This window comes from Mastigoproctus giganteus, chromosome 9 (assembly GCF_048544385.1).
Source record: "Mastigoproctus giganteus isolate SK-2022 chromosome 9, ASM4854438v1, whole genome shotgun sequence".
Taxonomy (NCBI): domain Eukaryota; kingdom Metazoa; phylum Arthropoda; class Arachnida; order Uropygi; family Thelyphonidae; genus Mastigoproctus; species Mastigoproctus giganteus.
Genome location: NC_143583.1, coordinates 139,709,239 through 139,726,349, shown reverse-complemented (window position 1 = coordinate 139,726,349; position 17,111 = coordinate 139,709,239). Strand labels below are relative to the sequence as shown.

The 17,111-nt window shown below is 37.3% G+C and overlaps 1 protein-coding gene across 2 annotated transcripts in view; it reads right to left on the bottom strand.

Annotated features, from left to right (window-relative positions):
• The window catches only part of Ssadh (succinic semialdehyde dehydrogenase), a 312,458-nt gene that overhangs the window by 161,557 nt on the left and 133,790 nt on the right, over positions 1–17,111 (bottom strand). For both annotated transcript variants that reach the window (XM_090380984.1, XM_090380985.1), the window contains exon 7: positions 9,492–9,752. In XM_090380984.1, coding sequence (XP_090237110.1) covers positions 9,492–9,752 — 261 coding nt within the window. The remainder of the gene's footprint in view (positions 1–9,491; positions 9,753–17,111) is intronic.

Genomic DNA, 17,111 nt, shown 5'->3' with positions numbered 1-17,111 from the left:
TCAAAATATCCGGGTTCATTTTCTGCCTACACTAACGCTTGCAACAACTGTAGAGCAGTTATTAATAAATCCACACAAGATCCTTAACATATTATGATTAGAAAACTTGCTTATTGTGCAAACGATAGTGGAGTATTCTGGCCTCCTGCCAAAGCTACAGGCTGCAACTTTTGTTCATCTATACTCCACCTCTGTTAAAACCTGATGGTTCTATTGAATCCTCACCTAAAGATAAAGCCATTTTACTAGCTTCCTACTTTTCTTCTAACTCTTGTATTGATGAGCTTGGTAATCCACCTCCTGCCATTCCAGTGCACTACATTCAATAATGATTCCTATGGTCTTCTATCAAGAGGATGTGAGAATTTTGAACATTCTTTATGCCAAAAACTCCAGGTTCTATTGGGATTTCACTACTTTTCTCAAAATCTGTGTTTCCAAGCACCCTCCTGGTCTGTGTTGCCTTTTTACTTTATCATTCCATTGGTAGTTTTCATTCTGTTTCGAAATTTGATCAAATCCTCCCAGTTCCTCACAAGGGTGACAAACCCTCTCCAATGCACTGACACTATTTCTAAAATAATGGAAAAATCCATTAATCTTTTGGTTTGTGAGACTGTCTGTGACAGCCTCATGGACCAAAGGTATGTCAAGCTAGACTTATTACCTGGGAGTCTAAAATGTTGATGGAACTGATATTCAGCACTCAAGCAAAGGGAACAAAAATTTGGCAAAGTACAGTCATTCTGTGGCTACCAAATCCTCTGTTTGCACCTTTGTGATGGTGGGAATGTTAGTAACCTTGGGCATAACCCCCATGTGCAAGTCATAAATGTGGTACTTAGTATACTAGAGGTGATCCCAGATACCAACCAACATAAGCAGGGGTCAAGGTGTGGCATCCACACCACACAGAGGAATGCTGCCACTCTGTGTTATCAGCCAATGCTGTATGGTAGATGGTTTCATCAATCAGTGCAATACCACCACTTTTCTCATTGGAGGCTTGAAGTGTCAGACCCATGTTCAATCTCCAGAGCAAAATTCTGGCAATTCCTCTCCCCTCCCCCATCTCTTCTTCCATCATGCAATATAATTGATGTCTTTTAAGGTTATGATGGACATGACATAATTAAGGTCTAACCTTCCACATGTTTCGAGGGTACAGCTCTAAAACGGTGTTTGAAGTCCAGTGCTATATAACCGGATTGAACCTAATGGTAACTCTCTACAAGGCTTCTGGATCATCTAGTACATAATCTCGCTGCCTCTACTCTGCCAGATAGTGACTGAAGGAAGGCCAATAGTGTGTATGTGGGGGTCAAGGAGATGGGTAATCCACCATGCCATGTGTATGCTATATCCAAAAACTCCATTACAGTACTTTATACAATATGTACTCCCTACTCGGTCTTACTATTGAATACATGATGAATAGTCAAATTGATAGAACAAAATTATCTGCAAAAAGATCTAAACCTTTCAGACACTTCGACATTTATTTCACAAACATACATGGTCACAATTTCATTCTCTATGAAGCCCATTTCCACTTACAGTCTGCCAAACCCCAATATACTTTTTCTGACTTAATCAAAATTATTGGTTAATTCAACCACTGCCCATTTACTTTTACCTTTACTTTTACACCGTACAATTACTTTTACTTCAAAGATGGTACTTGTGCATATGCCTGCTCTAATACTCTCTGTCAGAGACTTAGTAATTTGGAACCTCTTTTCAATCTTCTCTGGCATAAAATCTCTCTATCTCATTCTGTCAAATTAATCAGTTGCCTCTATCATTCTCTCAACTCCACTAATCACTTGGAACTCTTTACCTTCCTTTCTTTGAAATGTGACTTTCTCTAGTCCAACTTTCCTAACAGTGAGGTAATTTTCCTTGGTGATTTTAATGTTCACAACTCCAGCTGGCTTCTGTTTTCTAGTTACACAGAAATGACCTTGCATTTCATTTTTGTTCATTTATCATAAATTGTTCATTTATCTACCAGAATACCATAAAATCCTAATCACCTAACCAACACTCTAGACACTTCAGATCCCAACTTAATGATAGCCTCTTCTCCAATGGAGCCGTTTTCTTATGATCATTCTCAACCTCATTACAAGAATGCAAAATGGGATGATCTGTGGCATTTATTTTCTTATTTTCCTTGGTCAGATTACTGTTTCAAAGCTTCTGATGTCAACTTTTGCTCAGATCATGTCAGTGGAATTATTCTTATAGTGATGAAATCCTTTATTTCAGACTCCAACTTAAAGTTTTGTCCTTTATCTAAACCTATTTTTTTCAATAAATGTGCTAAGGATGTTCAAAATAAGAATACTGCATTTGGCTTACATCAAAATCTCTGGGTTCATTTTCTGCCTACACCAAAGCTTGCGTCAATTGTAAAGCATTTATTAATCTGTACAAATTAGATTTTAAATAGGCAAAGAGTAGGAAATTTGCTTCTTGTCCAATTCTGGTCTTCTTTTGCGAAAGCTATTGGCTGCAACTTTTGCCCATCACTATTGCCACATCAGCTAAAGATAAAGCTGACCTGCTAGCATCCTACTTTTCTTCTAACTCGTGCAATGATAATCACGGTAAACCACTTTATACCATTCCCAGTACACTTGATTCTATGCCTCCTGGGTTTTCCATCAAAAGAACACTGTTCAACAAAAAATTCTTTGAATTTGTTTCCTCCCTTAAAATGGGCAAACTTGACTAATTTTGGGTCGAGAAAAACGAATATGACTTCAGAAATTTTTTATTAGCTCTAATTTTTGAGATACAGTACTTTCACTATTGTCTAAGAATATAGTAATTTCAGTAGTAGTCAGAGTGAAAAGTAATATTAAAACAATCTCCTATTTACATTTTCTTGATACAACATAAATCCCAGTTGTTTTTAATTGAAAAGTAAAAAAAACAAGAACACAAGAAAACTGCACAAGAACCAAAAGTACTTTCTCAAAATGTGGCCTATTCACAACAGCACCTTCTTTTCATTTGTCACTTGTATTCCACTTTCAGGGCATCTCTTGTTACTGTCCAACTAGTCAGCAAGCATAGAAGCATTCCATCTACCCTAATATCTTCTTTCCATTGCTGAAATGTCTTGGTAGAATCGCTCACCATGCTTGTCACTCAGTGCACCACAGTTGTCAGGGGAGAAGTCCAGATGAGAGTTGAGAAAGTGAATTTTCGGTGACATGTTGCAGCCTAATTGATGGTACTTTTATAGAAGGTTGTTCACAGTCTCAACATAATTTCCAGCTCTTTGGTTTCCCAGGAAGTCATGCACAACACTTTTAAAGGCTTCCCAAACTGCGTTCTCATTACCCTGTAGGCTCGCTCAAAGTTTTCATCCTTTAAAAGTTCACGAATTTGTGGACCAAGAAAGATTCCTTCCTTAACCTTAGCATCACTCAATAGTGGAAATTGTCCTCTCAGGTACTTGAAAGCTTCTCCATCCTGGTTCATCCCTTAACAAAGTTCTTCATGAGTTCCAGTTTGATGTGTAAAGGGGGCAAAAGAATTTTGCTTCGATCAACCAGAGGATTGTGCGGGACATTTTTTCCTTCGGGGTGCAGATTTTCCCTTAGAGGCCAGACTTTTCTCTTGTAGTGTGAGGACCTAGCCCAACTGTCCCACTCACACAGGAAACAGCAGTACTTTGTGTATCCCAACTGAATGCCCAGCAGTATTGCAATCACCTTCAGGTCTCCACAGATCTGCCACTGGTGGTCTTTATACTTCATTGCTTCCAGAATTAATTTCATATTCTCATATGTCTCCTTCATGTGGACAGCATGGCCTAGAGGAATTGAAGGAAGAGTGTTGCCATTTCCATGTGGAGCAGAACAGCTTTTAAACTTATTTTTTGATGAGTCTATGAATAGCATCCAGTCCTGTGAGTTGTGCTCCACGTTCAAAGATGTCATCAAACCATTGACATCACAGCAAGCAACAAGGTTGTTTTCACTTTTAAAATATGGAGTCGAAGCATTCTGCCTGCTCCTGTACACGGACACCTTGACATTGGTTGCAGAAGATTCCACTGTTGGAGCCTTGATCCTGGAAGCACTGCTTTATCTTTCGACAGATCTAGGTCTCAAATTAGATCATTATTTCACCTTGAGTGATTCTGTGTGAAACACTCAGGTTCTGGCACAAAATCAAGATCCTGTGATGTTGAAGGCCTGGGTTGGCCATCATTCTTCACACTGTCCCCATCTTCATCAGACTCCAAAGTGTACTCTTCTGGAGGGCGAGGTACAGGCAGACCATCCCCGTGTGCCACTGGCCAGATAGCTGATGGGATGTTGGGGTATTCCACAGTGCACTTCCTTTTTTTTTGACATGCCATGCTGAAGAGGAAGCACCATGCAGAAATAACAGTTACTTCCAAATCATGCAGCATGTGTTGCAGCAAATATGAGGTGCCCAGCATTTGTCTTCATCCCCTACCTTACAGCCAAAATAATGGTAGTAGGCTGTCTTCACAAGTGGAGTAAACTGGCATTTCTGAGTGGAAAATGTCACATCACCACACACATAGCAAATATTGTCAACACTGTTAACACATTCTGCAATTTGCAAGTTCTGCAAATTGCAGTGTCTGGAGACTGGGCACCCGCACGGTGATCTGATGTGCAGAAATTTGCCTTTAGCCAGCAGGTGGTTAATTGCTGGAACAAACTTCCATCTATCATTGTGGAAGTTGATAGGTTAAATAAATTTAAGCAGGAACTGGACAGGTATTTGGAGGGAATGGTGTGATTTTTTTGGCTGATGCTGCATAAGCTCATACACTTGCTTTCTTGCATCACATGCCACTACTACTACATTTATGTGGCATCCTGGCTTTTTATGTAATTTTTGTCCATAAACCTGAAAAAAAATAATAATAAAACAAAATGAACATCAGTCAACATTACTTGCAAGGTTAATGATACACAGACATACAAATACACAGAAATAAAAAAAACAAAAAAAAAACAGGGCATATCAGTTCCTGTTTCAGTGTTACCAACCTATCTAATTCTCTAGACTCCAAAATTCCCTAGTATTCGCCAATATTCACTTAAATCATAAAAGGGGCTATATCGTGGAACCGAGAGTTTTAAATGTTATATTCATTTTTCTCAGGCTGAAATTAAGAATTGACTATTTTCAAGCCAGAAACATTTTTGGTGTTGACCAGTGGAATTTTTCATATATGTGAACAGGAAAAAAAAGCAAATCAGATCAGACCCTTGTGCACTGGGTATGGGAAAGTCTTAGACAACACAGATGATGCTGCGAATGAATTGAACAGGTACCTTGCATCCGGATCCAGGAGCTTGATCATTTAAACTCATCTGCTCCACAATTGGAGAAATTATCTGTTGTATATAATTAACACTCACTTCAGATACATCACTGTTAGATGGAGCAGTATTGTTGGTTGAAGGCACTGCTAAATCAAATGCTTGATTTTCTGTTTCTCTTTTAAGCAATCACAATAGTATTTTTCATTCTCGAGCACTCATTGCTACCTTCATCTTTATTTTCTTAGGTCTTGTCGCCTTCATTCTTGTTCGATACGCTCGAGAACTCTCTTCACTTGACTTGGGCATTGTTGAATACCTTTTCCAAAATTATTGATGTGAAAACTTCTATAGAAGCACCTAACAATGGAATGTAACGAAAATGTGAGACAAAAAGAAATTATTGACAAATATTTGTATTGTTGAGTCATAAAAAAAAAAAAAAAGTAAAGTGCAGCCATTATCAACCCACTGCAGGATGGAAGCCTCCTCAACAATTCATGTTGAGGGAAATGGACCATAATCTGCCATGCTGGTCCAGTGCGGGTTGGCAGATCGACCGTATTCAGCAGTCAGGGGCTTGAACACCGGTCTACTCAAAGAGCGTGTGCTACTGCACTCCCGCTCCTGCCCACTCAGCTACGGAGGCCTTAGTTGAGTCATACTATTCAGCAAATGGCAACAATCAAATGGGTAATCAGGCTACTAGCATGGATTTCGCTAACCTCTTCCAAGCCAAGCACACAAGTCAAGGATGTTTTCATATAAAACATCCTTGACTTGTGTGCATACAACATGCAGGTTTTTTTTTTTTTTTTGTTTTGTTTTTCTAATGAAGTTCAACGAAATTTAAACGAATGACATTTGAATTTTGTAAATCAGTTCACTAGAACTCGAGATATTGTACCGGTCACAAAAAATGCATCATGCCCTCTAATCACACTACTAGTGAGTGCTCGGCACAGACTAGTGGTGGGAGGAGGGAAGTGCTTCTGGCAGAAGCTGCAGATAATGTCACTTCCATAATGCATTTTCATGACTGATCAGATTTACCTGGTTGCAGGTGCCCCAAGAATGTTTCACATAAAAAAAAAAAAGAAACGGGACAGAGAGTAAATGATCATTGGCATAAGAATTATTAGGAAGAATGAGAAAATGAAATGGGTAAAAAGTTTTTTTTTTTCATTATGTATGGCTAAAGAAAGGTTGGAATATCCAAATGTGTGAGACAAGTAACCACAAAATTAAATTCAGTTTTTTTTTTTTATCAAACAATGCAATGTGTACTGTATTACATTTCTGCAGTTATCTTTTACTAATTTGAGTGATGTGTAATAGTGAAGTAACTACTGTTTTAAAATCTGAAAAATTAATTACTAAGATGTTCACAATATATTGAACATATATTTGATGTTTATCAGTCACAGTATTTTCGAAAAAGAACAACAAAACAATCAAGATGCAAATCAATTAATAAACTGAAATATGATGCAATGATTGGCATTCCATATATTTGTAAAATTAATTTATTTTCATTCAGTATATAATCACTATCAGAATTGGCAAATTATGTAAGGAAGTAAGCATATATGCCACTGAACAAAAAAAAATCTACTTCATCTATATAGCCAATCTAATAATTTACCTAATTCCTCCTTAAGTTTATTCAAACTATCCACTTCCACAACGCCAGAGAGGATGTTATTCCAACAATCAGTTACTCTCTGGCCACAAGCAAATTCTCATACATCTATCCTGCAGCCATACTTTTTCAATTTAAGTTTTTCTCATTATGTATGTTGTCTGAGAAAGAGTAAGAGTGCCACAAGCATTTAGTTTACTCAATCCATTCAAAGCCTTGAACACTTCAATCAGGTCTCCTCGCTGTTGCTAATTTCCAAGAACTGCAGTTCGCTGAAGTGAAGTCTTTCATTGAAATAGTACCATTTGCGTTCTTGACTAACCTTGTTGTTTTTCTCTGAACCCATTCCAAGAGACCCACATTCTTGCTAAAACGAGGCTCACAGATCTGTATGCATACTCAACATGTGGCCTAACTATTGTATTATACAACAGAATAATCACTTTCTTGTCTGTGCTGGCAAAATTCTTGTACAGGTTTTTTTTTTTTTTTTGGCTGATGCTACATAAGATTGGTTTCTTGTATCATTATTACTACCACTACTACTATTAATATGTTTTGGTTAAACAGTTTTTATTGATAAAAATAAACTTGTAAATTGAGTAAATATCGACAATTATTTACAGTTGTCAACTATTGACAAATATTAGCAGCTTTTATGGAAGCAATCCTTGATTGTTGGAAAAAATGACCACACTATATGCGATGTTGATGTAGTAATAGTAGTAGTAGTAGTAGTGGCACATGATGCAAGAAAGCAAGTGTAGGAGCTTATGCAGCATCAGCCAAAAAAAAAAAAAAAAAAAATCACACCATTCCCTCCAAATGCCTGTCCAGTTCCTCCTTAAATTTATTTAACCTATCGACTTCCACAACGGCAGATGGAAGTTTGTTCCAGCAATTAACCACCCGCTGGCTAAAGGCAAATTTCCGCACATCTATTCTACATCTGTCCTTTCTTAATTTGAACTTATGTCCCCGTAGGTTCGTAATCTGAACAAGTGGAAGGATCCCATCAGAATTCAGCGTGCTCAACCCATTCAAGGCCTTATAGACTTCAATCAGATCACCGCGCAGGTGCCTAGGCTCCAGCCACTGCAATTTGCAGAACTTAAGCCTCTCTTGGTAAGAGAATCCCTTCATTCCCCTCACCAATCGTGTTGCTCTTCTCTGTACACGCTCAAGCAAATCTACATCCTTCCTAAAATGAGGCCTCCAGACCTGTACGCAGTACTCAAGGCGTGGCCTGACCATTGCCTTATACAGAGGGACAATCACCTCCTTTTCCCTGCTAGCAAAATTCCTATATATCATTGACAAAACCCCATGACCCGCCCTAGCAGCCTGTCTGCACTGCTCAGAAAACTTCATATCTGACTGCACAATTACTCCCAGGTCTTTTTCATTTTCTACCACCTTAAGTGTAGTACCACACAGTTGGTACGTTTCTCTGGGGTTACTTCTACCCATATGCAGTACTTTGCATTTGTCAAGGTTGAACTTCAGTTGCCACTTCTTAGCCCATCTGCCCAAATTATCTAGATCCTGTTGCAGTAGCACACTGCCATTACTGTCATTAACAACCCTGCCAACCTTTGTGTCATCTGCAAACTTCGACATTAAGCCTGATATACCTTCATCAATATCATTGATAAATGCACAAAACAACAGTGGACCCAACACCGAACCCTGTGGGACTCCACTAATAACATTAGTCCACGAAGAGCAGCACCCATTGATTACCACCCTCTGTCTTCTCCCACTTAACCATCCTTTTATCCATTGTAGCAACTTACCCTTAATACCATTCTGCTCCAATTTGTACAGTAGTCTTCCATGCGCAACAGTGTCAAAAGCTTTCCTGAAATCCAAGTATATGATATCAAAATTATTTTTTGCATCCAGTTCCTTTGTGACCACATCATAATAACCAATCAAATTTGTCAGACAAGACTTTCCCTTAACAAACCCATGCTGTGTTTGAATTATTGCTGCAGTCTTGTCTAGATGATCCTGCAATGCATCTTTAACCAGTGACTCCATTATTTTACCCGGAACAGAAGTTAAACTAACTGGTCTGTAATTACTCGTGTCACCTTTCGATCCACCTTTGTGAATTGGGGACACATTTGCACATCTCCAGTCCGTGGGAACCTCCCCTGAGTCCAAGGATGCTCTCATAATTATGGCTAAGGGTTTGCTTAGTTGCTTTGCCGCCTCCTTTAAAATAACTGGATAGATCCCATCCACCCCAGGTGCCTTTCTTATGTTTAACTTCAACAATTTCTCCTCCACTTTGCTCTCAGTTATTACAAAATCATTAAGCACACTGCTACAATGTGTTTTTGGAACAGGTGTTATACGTTATAGCAGGATGAGCTGTAAATACAATCTACTTCAAAGCACATGCTGTGCATGTGTGGAAAATACTGCACTGATATATTCTGTTATCAAAAAAAGTATATCTTTATAAATGCCAAGTGCTGCTAGAATAATTACATGAAAAGAAAAAGGCAAACACATACCTTACCTACACTGGTAGAGCCAGTAAAAGAAACTGCAGCTACAAGGGGATTTTTACAGAGTATCTTCCCAACAGATGGTGAATTGCCTTTAGATGATGTAATGATATTGATAACTCCTGGTGGAACTCTTGCTTCTTCTGCCAGTGCAGCTATAGCTAATGCAGAAAATGGTGTATCTTCAGCAGGCTTAATAACACAAGTACATCCAGCTGCAAGTGCTGCAGCCATTTTTCTTGTAATCATAGCATTAGGAAAATTCCACTGGAGGGAATAAAAATTATATTAATAGTTATTAAATTAATGGATAGTAGTTGTGCTTACAAGTGAACCAACATACTATATAGCTTTATGGATGGCAAGAAAAAATTTAAGATGCATAGAAATTCAAAGAAATACATTTTTGAATGAGTTCACTCAACTAAAAATGAGTTGGTTTATGCATGATTACTGCACATACATCATTTCTACTACCAAGGTAGTATGAATGCACAGTTTAATTATATCCATATTGTGAAGTGTTACTTACAATGCATTCATACTACCTTGGTAGTAGAAATGATGTAGGTGCAGTAACCATGCATAAACCAACTCATTCATACTCTTAGGCATTTAACCAAGAAATATTTTTAGATTAAATTAAATATAGATTGCCAAGGGACAGGTTACGATTCCAAGCCAGGCTGTCATTTTAAAGTCAAAACACTGATGTAGTCAGGTCGCACATAGGAGTCAATCATCTCATTAGAGCATATGCTTATCTTCATGCAATCTTGATGTTGTTTGGTTTTTAGGAGCATTAGCAACTAAGGCCATATTGCTCCGGGGATATGTGGTGGTAATTCCCTGACCTTTCCGCATCCTCCGTATTTGGTAGTTATGGGCTCGAACCCCGGTCTAATCAAGAAATGTGTGCTACACACTGCCGCTCCTGCCCACCAGGCTACTGAGCCATGCAATCTTGCAGTGTTTCCTATCCCACTTGATTTCTCGATTTTGTCATCAATCGATTCATTGTGCTAAAAGAACATTCAGCACTAGTAGTAGTAACAGAAATACATCAGAGCTTGGTACACATCTTTAGCTCAAAATATACAATATTTTATTCCAAACTGAATATGTAAGATTGTTGTTGTTGAATTGGTCTTCTATTTTTGTTAAATATTTAAACAAGCAACTGTCATTCCACAAAGGATCAAAGTTCAAGTTTAGACAAGATGAGATTATTTTTATATCTTCTGTCAGTTTGCAGAAAGATTTCGATGATTCAAACTTTTCAGTAATGTTGATGATTAACATTGCTTTGTTATCAAAATGATCCTTCATCTAACTGACCATAGTGTCAACAAATTTTTTTTTCTGGTTTGCAACTTATACTAATGTCTTAATTTAGAACAATTGTGTCAAATATGATAAATAGTTTGAAGCATTGCATATAATTTTTGCAACTTGTACTTTTTTGGTTTTGTTCGATACAAGCTGATGAGGCGCCTCCATAGCCAGGTGGGCAGGAGCAGCAGTGCATAGCACACGCTTCTTGATTAGACTGGAGTTCAAGCCCGCGACCACCAAATATGGAGGATGCGGAAAGGTCAGGGAATGACCACTGCATATCACCGGAGCAATATGGCCTTAGTTGCTAATGCTCCTAAAAACCAAATCACAAACAATCTGATGATATATTTTCTAAATGTTGTATTGTTCAGTTGATAAGCATTGGCAGTGAAGACAAGTGGAGATCTTACTCTTGTAAAACTTTATTCATATTTGAAACGGTGAGTAAAGCTTCATGCAAGAAACAAAGATTAATGTCAAATGCTAAAAAGCTGGAAGGTTTTTTCTAATTCAAATAAAATTCCACCTGCCAGTGATACAAGATTGGCTCCACCTTTGTGAATATGTTTACATGTCATGATGATCTACTATAACACAACTTCACTGCATTAATCGATCACAAATGGCGCAGCCAATGAACTTCAACTATTTCGGTAATTTTTAACAGTGTCTCTTTCAGGAGAGATTGTACATCCCATAATATTTTCTCAAGTTCTGATGATTTATGAAACAAGTTGTAGATGTCTTTTATAATGTGTTACATGTATTTGATGTTTGGATATTTATTTTTGTCAGTAGTTAGTGCCAATGAAAGTATGTGTACTTAGCAATGAATATGTGGTATTTCTATTTTTGTCATTTCAGAAAGTTTCCACCAGACTCAACTAATATTCTCCAAAAAATTTGCAGCACCAAAGGCACAAGCTACTAAATGTTTTAAGTCAATGTCTTTCTGTTTAAATTTTCTCACAATAGTTTGTGTTATCATTTCTGCATCTGTATTGTCAAGTTTAACCAAACATAAGAACATTTCCTTGATATTATTATTAATTTTCAGTCATCCACGAAATGTATTAAGATGGTAATTCCAGCTATATTATTGATATTTGTTGATTCCTTGGCCATTAAAGAGAAGTATTTACCTTTAATGTTCTTTACATCATGCTTATTGAGTACTTTGGCAATACATGAAAGAAATTCAGATCCTCTTGCTTTACTGATATACAGTATGTTGAATGGCTGCTTTGCTCTTCTAACCAGGTGTTCAGGGTTTTGTCGCATTTAATTATTATTTGTTCAATTAAAATTTTATATTTTATTGTGTGAGGTATTTCTTCCACAACCAAAAAATATAAACCTTCAGTTCAAGCACAGACATTTTCAGTTATCACATTTCTGTTTTTCACTTTCATTAATTAGCAAAGAAAATGAATTGGTTTATGCAATCCTTGTGAACAAATTTTCTCCATGGAAAGACTATATGCATGCTTCTCAAAATTATTGTTTTTCAAGCTTACCAGTTTTTTCAGTTGCCTTCAGGAAATTACTGAAAAGCATGGTAATAAATATGCCACTGTTTTTTTTTAGTGTGTTGAAGTCATTTTTTTAACAAAAACCTCGCAAAACTTACAAAAATGCTCCACCATCAGATTTGTGAAACTATAACCAGTTGCACTTGATTTCCCAATTTTGGTTACGATTTATATTATTCTTCATGTTATCTAGTTGCCTACTTCTTTCTACAACAATTTCCACTTCATCTGTGGCTGTGTTACTATTCTTTATGTTTTCTGTTGCCAATGCCATGTTTCTTCATTCTCTCCTTTTTCCTCAATAGTTACATCTTTATTTTCTGCTTCTACTTCACAACTGTTTTGGCTTTTTAGAAAAAAAATTAAAGTAGAGCCTTTTGTACTGGTTGTTTGGCCATAATTTAAAAATAATTCTATTTGTTATTATAAATGCAGCCTGTTAAAGTTTTAAGTGATACAAAAACGAATAGCATTAAAAATATATAAACTTCATACCTAGAAGAATTATGGAACATCATGCAAAACATGAAAAGTCAACTCCACTTCTGTGTTCTGTAACTTGAACAAAGCTGATGTACACCATAATGAACTACATTAAAGGCATGTGCCACACAGGTCTGATGTCCTACAAATGATCACATGTGAACTGTTCTATCTCGTAATATCACCGAAAGATAGGTATACATTATGAGTAGTAGAGGTATACATACCAAATGTACAAGAAAAAATATCAACTGGAACATTTATATTAATATTCGTAATGTCAGCTAATGTTCATTATAAGTGGCAATTGAGAACAAAAATCTGGGGGAGGGGCATATTTAATGTCACAATATTGTGACACTATTCAAAGAAAGCACTCAATTTTAGTGATAATTTTCTTAATGACAGTCTCCTGTCTTTCTTTAACAACTGCTCAAATTTTCATAATGATAGCCACCTGACTTTCTTCTCTTGTGACATATGGGTCTATTACAGCAGTGCTCAGTTGCCGACCGGGCTAGCCGCATGGGTAAAGTGCCTGCCTGGAAACCCAAAGGTTGCAAGTTCGAATCCCGCCCCGGGCTTGGATCAAAGTACTACAAAAACCTTGGGAGGTGCATTATGGCCATAGAAGCCGATGCGCCAACAACTACAAAAAAAAAAAAAAAAAAAGTGCTCAGTTGGATCTGTTGCAGCAGTGCTTCTTTCACTGGTCCTCCACATCCCTACTTTAAAATGTTTTCAACACTTAAAATAATGCAACAACTTAAACAATCTTTTTAAAGCAGTGATTTCCTAGGCTTCTAGAATCATTTCATGTCTCCTAATCAGCATTCCACACTTTAACACAAAAGTACATTGCAATTCTTTGTCAAACAATAACAGAAATTTTTGTTATTGTTTGACAAAGACAGTACATTTTGATGTACTGTCCCATTCTATACATCTATACAGTTGTTCATTATACTCATCTCAGGCATTAGGCCTGTGACACACTACTGCCCTCATTTTTAATTCCCAGGATTGCAGACACTTCCAAATTAAATCCTAATTTGCAACATTTTCTCAACGTTGTTCTGTATTTGTTAATTAAATCCTTGAAACAATCTCCTATTCTTAATATCATCAGTAAAACATGAATAATAGTATCAGATTTTATGTTCTTAAAAGATGATAGTTATTCTACAACATCATCTATGTTAGCCCCTGTCTGATATATCCCAGTTCTATTCCACTCTTTGTTTTTGCATAATACATTTCCCATTTCCCTGTCAGTTGAGTTACCAACTATATCTATTTCTTTATAGGATGTCTTTGTGTTTTCTGAAGCTGGAACACTGATTTAAGCATTGGGCTGGGTGGTTGAATGCTTGATGGGTCCCTCACTTTTAATCCTTCTACAACATTGATCCTATTATTCAAGACCACCACACACCACCAAGTTTATGTTTAACTTCCTCATGTTCTTTACAACAAACATTCACAAAGGCATACCCTATGACTGTATTACACCTTGCTAGAAGTAGCTTTGCAAAAAGAGCACAAGTAATACAGATGATATAATCTTGATCCCAAATTCCAAAGAACTTCCCATGTGACAAAAAAATATAATCTGGTATTTAAGGAAAAAGATCCATGGTAACTTTGCAGTCAGACATGGAATTCTCTGAGCAGTGCAAACATGCTGCCAGAACAGTTCATGGGGTTTTGTCAAGTTTTTGAAATAGCAGTAGTAGTAATGGACAGAAAACAAGCTTATATAGCATCAGCAGAAAAAAAAAAAAGAAAGAAACAGTTCGCCCATCCATACCCTCCAAGAATTTTTCTAGTTTTTCCTTGAATTTATTCAACCCATCCACTTCTACAACAATAAATGGAAGCTTGTTCCAACAATCAACCACCTGGTGGCTGAAGGTAAATTTCTGCACATCTATCCTGCAATTATTCTTCCTCAACCTTCCTTCTTCCTTCAATCAATGTGTGTAGTCTCAGCAAGTGGAAGAATACCATTAACATTCAGCTTTCTTAATCCATTCAAGGATTTAAACACCTCAATCAGATCTCCCTGCAGATGCCTGGTCTCGAGATACTGCAATTTGCAGAACTGAAGCCTTTCTAGGTAAGAGCACCCTTTTGTTTCTTCTCCAGTCTGGTTGCCATTCTCTGCACCCATTCCAGAAGATCTACAGCCTTCCTAAAGTGAGGCCTCCAGACCTGTATACAGTACCCAAAATGCAACCTCACCATGGCCTTATATAAAGGTATAATCATCTTATCCCTGCCAGCAAAGATTCTATATATCATTGACAAAACCCCATGAACTGTCCTGGCAGCATGTCAGCACCGCTCAGAAAATTTCATGTCTAACTGAAAAGTTACCACGGATCTTTTTCCTTCTCCACTACCCTGAGAGCAGTAACACACAGTTGGTACATTACTCTAGGATTACTTCTACCCATGTGAGTACCTTGCATTTTTCAATGTTAAATTGAAACTGGAATGAGCATCAGCCTGGAAAGCAAGGTGTGTTGGGGATTTCAAGAAATACTGGTAGTTATCATGGAACAAGTAAATACATGGGCTGCGTTAGAGTAACTAAACATAAGAACAGGTGCGTGTATACTTACACATACACCAGTGCTAGGAGTATAGTAAATAAATTTGATGAATTTGAAGTGTTGGTTAAGACATCAAAGTCAGATACTGTTGGGATATCAGAGATGTGTTGTCACACAAGTATAAAAAATGCAGTATTAAAATTTAGAAAGTACAATGGGTACAGAAAGGATAGGAAGGAAGGAGGGGTTATGCTGTTAGTTAAGAAACACATAAAATCTAAGGCAGTGCAACCAGTTTCCATGGGTGAACAGTGCAAGGTTGAGTCAATTTGGTGTGACACAAGCACTGGGTAAGCAAAAATAAGAGTAAGGGTGTGTTATAGGTCTAGATAGAGTTGGCCAGTATATAATGTAGGATTTTAACATTCCAGATATTGACTGGAACTTGTGGCTTGGTCACTCACACACTAGTAAGATTTTTGTGGATTTAATCAATGACTGTTTTCTATGGCAGCATGTTAAAGAAGGAATCAGAGGAAGTAATACTCTTGATCTGATTATCAGCAGTGATTATTCATGCATTCAGGGCTGGATTTACATATAAGCTAAACAAGCTACCACTTAGGGCCTCACATTATAAGGGACCTTGCTCCATCTTAAAAAATCATTTTTTAATATTGTCATAGGTGAACTTAAGAGAGAAGGGCCTCACACTGATGTGGGATTTACTTAAAAATGTAACTACCATCAGGGGTAAAGGGAAGGGTTTTGCTCTCGTAAAGGTAACTACAGTGGTCTCAGACAGTTTTTAAATTTTATTCTGTGAGACCAACTGATGATGTTTCCAACAACAAATTCTAAATGGAAAGCATTCAAGAATTAATCTTGGACACTACTAAGCCTTTCATACCAAGTAAACTGTTCAAGGTTTAGGCTTAAGTGAATGTCAGATGAACTATTGAGATTTATGGCAGAGAAGAAAAATGCATGAAATGCATATAAATTACAAGCAACACAGAAGCCTATTGTAGTTATAACCAGTCTGTAATCAAGTCACGATGGAGATTAGGCAAGCTAAGGCAGTTTACGAGAAATCTTTGGCAAAGGATGCAAAGAAAAACAGCAAAGACTTCTTTACTTATATAAACTCTAGAAGAAAGAGGATGAATCATATTGGTCTACTTGATATGGATGATTCGACTGTTGGTGATCCTGCTGGCAGCTAACAAACTGAATGTGTATTTTTCATCTACTTTCACACACATATCAGGAGTTATTCAGGGAGGAGAATGCTAGAAGTTTATCAAACTCTGGCAGGGAGCTAAATGATTCTGTAATAATTGAGAGCAGAGTGGAGGAGAAATTGTGAAGTTAAACATAAGAAAGACAAATGAGGTTGTGGGATCTATCCAGTTATAGATCTATCCACTTTAACTGGATAGATCTATCCAGTTACAGTGGTATCTATCCAGTTATATTAAGAGGACAGCAAAGGAAGTAAGCAAACTCTTAACCTTAATTATGAGAGCTTCTTTGGACTCAGGAGAGATTCTCAAGGACTGGAGATGTGCAAATACGACCCCAATTCACAAAGGGGGATCGAAAGATGACACGAGTAATTACTGTTAGTTTAATTTCTGATCCAGGGAAAATAATGGAGGCTCTGGTTAAAGAAGTACTGCAGGATCATCTAGAAAGTCTGCCATTATAGTTCA